Here is a 6527-nt window from a genome sequence, read left to right as displayed (position 1 = left end):
AACCCCAACTGCTCTCTGTCTGATTGGCTATATCTTTTGATGATGATCTGTGATTGGTGGATATGTAGGACAGTTGGTGGTGGTGACAGTTCCTTTCATTCTCACTTTAGCCGTTAAGCCCTCGAGCGTCCTAGACAAGGACCGAGGTGTGCTGTAACAGAGCTTGCGCTGATTCCTGGGAGCTTGCGCCTCCCCTCGATCGGTGTTATTTGTGAGGAGACTCTACGAGTCGCCACAGGCTCCAGGGTTGTTGTATTGAAGGGGACCACGTGCAGGTATACATCTCGTCGCCAACATCGTTTGAATCGACTGGCCACGTCGTTCGAGGCATCATGGCGCTCTGCCTCTTTACACGGCGACCCTCGAGCTGGTCTAACAAACCGACGGCGTCCTGTTGAATTTCAACGTGGCCCCCTTGCCATCGTACAAGTCAGTCTTGGGCAAATGTGCATGGGTCATCGTCGTCATGGCGTGGACGAAAGAGTTCACGGGGTTCTACCTGACGTAGTCGAGTCTGTGCCGACCATCGTGACGCTCGTGTCTGTGGTCCACCACGATCGAGTCGCAGTTGTCGGATGGGCCAAGTGGACGCCGAGTGCCACAGCGTTGCCGCAAATGGCTCACATCTTTCAGTCCACCGCTGCTGCGACCGTCGCTATCGCGACAGTACCCGTCATGTCCAGTACGAATCGTCGCGGCACCATCATTGCCAGCGATAGGCACTTCGCCGTCACAGCATTGGACGGTCGTAGTCCAGTACGGGTCACTCTGGAACCTACTCCGGCTCCGTCAAGAGTCTGCTGCTCACGAAACCCGGGACGTCCACAAATGCGCTGCATTCGAAGTAGTCCGTGGTCAGCATCAAGCAGGTGCTTCCGGTGGCGGCGCTGTCCTGGGGTCATCGTCGATCACGCCGTGGTCAACGCCATTCAGGGCAGCCCTGGTCCGCTGACGTCTTCAAGGGGCGGGAGTTCGATCAAGAGGACGAGTGCGCCGACGACAATTGCTCGAGAACAGCCGAGTCCTGAAAACCTTATTGCGCTACTATAGCCTCCATTGGGACCATCCATGAAAGCCTTCATCGTGTGCAAGCATGACCAGACGATGCATCTGGCTACAAGTCGCACTGCACCAGGCATGGCACACATCACAGCACCAACCTCTCCAAGACACAAGTCTTCCGACCAGAAGCGTGTGGATATAATAATGTCATTCGTGCCGACAACAACGACGATGCTTCTAGTCGACGCACCCTCGCGTTGGCTGGACCCCGACGTGTGAAGCCTGGTGCCGCGGCACGAGTTTACAGGTGGCCAAGTTTCAAGTGGTGGACTTGCTCCGAGTTGAGCGGCTGCAGCGCCGACTTGTTCTTTTCCCGGGCTTCGCTGTTCTTGAGCGCTTGGACGGCTTTGTACTTTTGGTAGAGGAGGACAACTTGGCGGACCATGAGGCCCACGAGCACGAGCAGTTGAATGGCCACAATGACACCGGACACGGCGTCGTGGAACGATGACGACAGGCCCGCCACCGTCGAGACCAAGAAGATCGACAGCACCAACGTCAGAATTTTCAACACGGTCAGGACCGACATCGAGTGCTGCATGAACGGGGTCTGAAAGGGTTGGCACCGCTCCAAGTGGACCAAGAAGACAACGTGAAAGCACAGCACAAGCACGACTTGGGTTGCGTTGCTGAGAAAGGCCGCGCCCGTCGTCATCCCGCACAGCAGCGCGAGCAACATCTTGGGCGCGAAGAAGAAGCGGTTTTCAAACGTGTACTCGTCGTACAGCGCGCCATACCGCCTGGCGACAGGTTTCTTTGTGTGGGCCACAATGTCATCGACGTCGGTCAGTTCCGCCTCGTGCTTGCGGACAATGTAAATGCCAAAGACGAGGATCCCCACCGCGAGGAACAGCAGCGACGCAAGCGCCAAGTAGAACGAGTACATGTACGAGTTGGTTGTGGCACTCAGGTAGATCTGGTACGTCGCGGTCACGCCGATTGCGTACTGCGACGCCAGACCCAGCACCACCATCGCGCCGACAAGTTGGTGGAACCACTCGCTCGCATATCCTCTGCCTGGGCACACGAGTGTGGCAAGGCCTGCGGCTACACCATACAGCGCGCCCATGGCCGCTCCAACGACGGCGATCCCGACCAACGTTGTCACAAACAGGTTGAATTTCGAAATCCCAAGCGTGACAGCGTACTTGCAAATGCCGTCGGCGCACTCTTCGTCCTGCGCGAGGTCTCGCCCCTTGGATAGCGAGGACGGCGGCGGGCCAGGACCTACCTCAATGAAGTTGAACACGGCGTACTTCATCGACGTCCCGAGGCTTGCGAGGGTGGCAGACTTTTGACTGAGCGGGAGCTGGTTCAAGAGCGACCCGAACTGGACAACGTCCAAGGTCACGAGCATCGCAGACGAAGTGGCCGCCGCGGACGACGCCGCAGCCGCGGACGACGATGTTGTCCCCAAGATGGTGCTGGACACAACAGCTACCGCTGTGACGGCGACGGTGGCCGTAGCGGTGGACTGGGAGATATGAGCAATTTGAGGCAACGGCGCGGACGGATCGAGATACCCTGGGGTGTATTTGTTCTTGCCGGACGCGTCCGTGCGATTTTGAGCGGTTGTTCCGTTGGGAGACGTCCCGTTGCCTAGGGGCCACGAGCTATTGCCTGATGGAAACGCAAGGCACGAGCATTCTTGCGTCGTCGACGAGTCTTTGGTGCACGACCCGTTGGCAAATGCCGCAGCTCGGAAGGACGAGGCAGAGAGAGGCACGAGAAGCGACACGTCTACGGACGCGTACACGTTCGAGAGAAAGCCGGTCGTCGTGGCATTGGTGGAACCTGCTGGAATCAATTCCCCGTACCGCCAAGCAGACCCATCGCAGGACGGGAAGCTGCACAGCGCGCGGCAGCTCGAAATGTCCGTGTACGCGACGCACGCCGCAGCCTCGACGGCCAGATCAATGTCGATCTGGGTACCGTTGCACGTGATGTTGTGCGTGTGCCATTTCGAGTAAAAGTGCGCGTCGCAGATGAAGGTCGTGGTTGTCCACGGCGATGGAGGGGGCGTGATGACCGACGACGATGCGTTGGCTGCGGGAGTAAGCGTGGGGGTTCCAGTAGCAATGGGAATTGCGGTAGTCGTCCCTTGCGTGCTGGTTGCCGATGGAGTGGTGGTCGGTGGCAGTGTCTTTGACGACGTTGTCGAGGGAAGTGGTGCAATGGCAGCTGTGGTTGTCGGAGTCATTGTCGTTGTGGCAGGGGTATCGGTGGGCGATGTGGCTATCTCGGCAAGTCGACGAAGATTGTCCGTCGATTCTGACGCGACCTCTTGTGTCGTTGTTGGCACCACGGTCGAGGGTTGAGGTGCAATGGTGGTATTTCGTCCGGCCGTGGTGGTGGTGGGAGCACGCGTGGGAGGAACGAAGGTAGGGAGAACCGTTGTGCTTTGATTGTTGGGCGGCTGGGTTTGATTCGCGTCGGCCGTCGGGAACGGCGCAAGAGATCCCGTGGAGGTGGGCAGCGGGGTGACCTGGGACGTCGGGTTCGAGACAGCACCCACACGGCATACACGAGGAGCTCCGTGGACAGCGGCGGTGCAGACCAGCGCCGCCACCACAACTGTCACGTGGCGTCGCATACTCCTTGTGTCCAGCCACACGTCGTGGCAAGAATTGCGACTGGCGCTGTCCTGGTGGGATGGGTGAGCTCAGAGGCTCGACGACCGTAACCACGTGAGCAACTCAGTCGTTGCACTTGAAACATTAAATGCTACAGGGTCTTGTATAAATTGATACAGCAAAAGGCAAATTCGCACCGTCTGATTCGATAAAACTCTGCGAAATTTCCTTCGCGACCGTATGGCGACTGACACGTTGCCACACGCAAACCGCCCCCCGTCGATATCTCACCTCCTCGTCAGTCGCGCAGGCCCCAACGCAGTGTTCGGGTGATTCACAGCCCCACCCAAGGCCACGCGCGCGAAGGCTGTGCATGGGCCTCTCTTTCGGGGAATAAACGGCGTATCCAGAGCGTGGGGGCTGTCTCGTGGGGCTTACCCAGTACGCGAAGCGTGTTCCGCCAACGGTGCGCAGGTCGAATTTGCAGCTCGATCGCATCGGGCGACGGGAATGACTTAAGCAGGTGGGGAGATTGGCAGCCCTTATTGCGTCGGGGGATTTTGGGCTCATGCTGCTCCACCCGTTTGGCTGCAGGTTGACCGTACGAGGGTGTGCAATCTTTGTTTGGTCACCGACCGAGCCAAAGTCCTCGCTCCCGTGCACGTAGCAGTCGACGAGCATCACATGCTATGGCAAACACCTTGCACACGGCATCTGTTGGGGTGCTGTCCTGACAACCTGTTAGAGGTCAAAGAACACATACAAATTCCACCCGATCCACCATGTCGACGAGTCCATGCAATGGGTTCAGGGACGTCCCAGGGGAGCCACAGCACCAAAAAGTTGGTGCGACGGTGGCTCAGGTCCGTCTGCGATCGACATGCTGGTCGCGAAATCGATTGCGACGCTGTGCCGCATCGCCTGAGCATGTTGAAACGATCGCCCTCCCTCGTTGCCTTTCGTAACGTTTCGGAGTCTGTGCAAAAACGTCGGCCCATTGTCCTTCTTCGCCGCCATGCCCTTGTTCTTTGCAAGGGGTCGCACTCGCGTGACGATATGCCCGGGCAACGTCCCGACGGAAATCGCGTCAGCGCCACTCCTTGGCCCTACGAACGACGACGACTCATGCGCCGACCCTCGCTTGCTGGCCATGTCGCCTGTTGGTCGGGGGGCGTTGTCCACAACGTGCTCGAGCCCGTCCAAATATCGCCGGTCGAACCTTCCTTTTGCATTCCATTGCAAGGTCGAGCGCATTCGCCAGCGGACGGGGAGCCTCTACGGGCTTGCACTCATCGCCGGAGGCAACGTCATCTTTAGTTTCATGGCCGTACGCATGTCGGGCATGGCGGCGACCCCCTTTGACATGTCGCTAGGTGCTGATCAAGTCTGCGGGCAACTACTTGACCTCCGAGGAAACCGTGTTCTGGCGATCGACAGTCGCCCTCGTCCTGAACGTGGTATGGCGACCCCCCCCATCCATCCCCACGCATCACAAACACACTCGTCTAGGCCATTCAGCTTCGATTGAAGATATCGCCGTTCGCTGTGGCCCCCGAGTTCCGCAAGCTCCTCGTGTGCCGTGCCGTGATCGGATACATCGCGATGGCGCTTTCGTTCTACGCGTACTCGACCATGATCTTGTCCGAGGCGCAGGTCATTCTTTGCGCGTCGCCCCTCGTCACATTCGTCCTGGTCCGTGCAATGCCTCTTGAAACTACCCGTCGGTCTGTCTTGGCTGGCTGACCGGGCCTGTTTCAGGGTGTGTGCTGTCTCGGCGAAGTGCTGGATCGCATCGAGTTTGGATGTGTCGCCGTGTCGTTCGTGGGAGTTGTTTGCGTGGCACGCCCCGCGTTTTTGTTTGGCGGGCGGGCTACGTCGGCAGCGTCGAATGGTCCGATGGCGTGTGCTATCCTCGCGTCGTGCTTGATTGGAGTCATTAACATCCTCATTCGAAAGCTCAGCGCGCTCAACACGTGGACCTTGGTCACGTACGTGTTTCTGTCTTGCAGCACGTTTTCGTTGTTGAAACTCACCGTGTTCGACGAGGTAATGACGTGTGCGACGGTAGACGACCCTGACTCAAACACTAGGGGCTGTCCATCCCGACCGACCCCGCGCACGTGCTTACGGTTCTCGGCATTGGAATCCTCGGGTGCGTCGGCCAAATCATGATCACCAAGGGACTCCAAATTGAAAAGGCCGGGATCGGGTCCGCCATGATGTATATCAACATTCTGTGCGTCATGGTGTGGGACGTCACCCTCCTCGGCGAAACTCTCCACGCATGGAGTGTCCTTGGCGCAGCCATCATTTGCACGGCCGCGTTCACGATTGCGTATCGCAAGGCCCGTCGACGTAGCAACTAACGACCACACAAGATGGTTTGAATCGTTGTCGAAAGGAACCTCCACGGCCCATGGTTTGAATCCGTCGTCACGGAAGGCGGCGGCATAGTACGCAGCGAGAGGCAGAAACGACCACACCGTGAATGTGTCTGCCGTAACTGGGGAAATGGTGTCTCAGCAACGCACGGGGAAACCCTGTGTGGTTGACCCAATTGTCCATGATCCGACGCCCTATCGCATGCAGGTGGCGCATGCTATCTGTGGCGACAAGTGCGCCTTTTCTATAGCCAGGCGCATGGACTATTTGTCGCGAGCTTGTGTGGCGTGGTTCACAGCGAACTGGCAGCGCAGAACTTGCGACTAGGCTGCCCTGGCTTGGGTCCACTGTAGAGCAAGACATTTTGTTGTGTAGATGCACCTGCCCGCTTTCCTTAAGCTGTGATTCCATGGGCCATCCGCAGCAAAGTCGAGTCGGTGGGAGTATCTTCACCAGATCCATTGCAAAATATTTATTCTAAGAGGTCCATTCGAAATCGTCGATCAATTG

General features: G+C 58.0%; 2 protein-coding genes across 2 annotated transcripts; one reads left to right on the top strand and one right to left on the bottom strand.

Annotated features, from left to right (window-relative positions):
- Positions 1-213: 213 nt before the first annotated feature.
- Positions 214-3910, bottom strand: H310_06494 (hypothetical protein). The gene is made up of 2 exons (XM_008871592.1): positions 3833-3910; positions 214-3786 (listed from the first exon to the last, which is right to left on the bottom strand). Exon 2 carries the CDS (start codon positions 3653-3655, stop codon positions 1304-1306), a length of 2352 nt encoding a protein of 783 aa, XP_008869814.1. The 5' UTR covers positions 3656-3786; positions 3833-3910; the 3' UTR covers positions 214-1303.
- A 703-nt stretch (positions 3911-4613) lies between these two features.
- Positions 4614-6160, top strand: H310_06493 (hypothetical protein). The gene is made up of 5 exons (XM_008871591.1): positions 4614-4962; positions 5009-5092; positions 5145-5327; positions 5394-5681; positions 5726-6160. Exons 1-5 carry the CDS (start codon positions 4651-4653, stop codon positions 5999-6001), a joined length of 1143 nt encoding a protein of 380 aa, XP_008869813.1. The 5' UTR covers positions 4614-4650; the 3' UTR covers positions 6002-6160.
- The last annotated feature ends 367 nt before the right edge of the window (positions 6161-6527 follow it).

This window comes from Aphanomyces invadans (genome assembly GCF_000520115.1).
Source record: "Aphanomyces invadans strain NJM9701 unplaced genomic scaffold supercont1.11, whole genome shotgun sequence".
Classification (NCBI taxonomy): Eukaryota; Oomycota; class Saprolegniomycetes; order Saprolegniales; family Verrucalvaceae; genus Aphanomyces; species Aphanomyces invadans.
The sequence above is the reverse complement of the archived record's forward strand: the minus strand, read 5'-3'. Positions and strand labels throughout refer to the sequence as shown.

Coding starts and splice junctions, on each gene's coding strand:
- H310_06493 (XM_008871591.1), top strand. CDS start 4,651: ATGCCCTTGTTCTTTGCAAGGGGTCGCACTCGCGTGACGATATGCCCG. Junction 4,963..5,008: donor TCATCTTTAGTTTCATGGCC/GTACGCATGTCG, acceptor ACATGTCGCTAG/GTGCTGATCAAGTCTGCGGG. Junction 5,682..5,725: donor AACTCACCGTGTTCGACGAG/GTAATGACGTGT, acceptor CTCAAACACTAG/GGGCTGTCCATCCCGACCGA.
- H310_06494 (XM_008871592.1), bottom strand. CDS start 3,655: ATGCGACGCCACGTGACAGTTGTGGTGGCGGCGCTGGTCTGCACCGCC.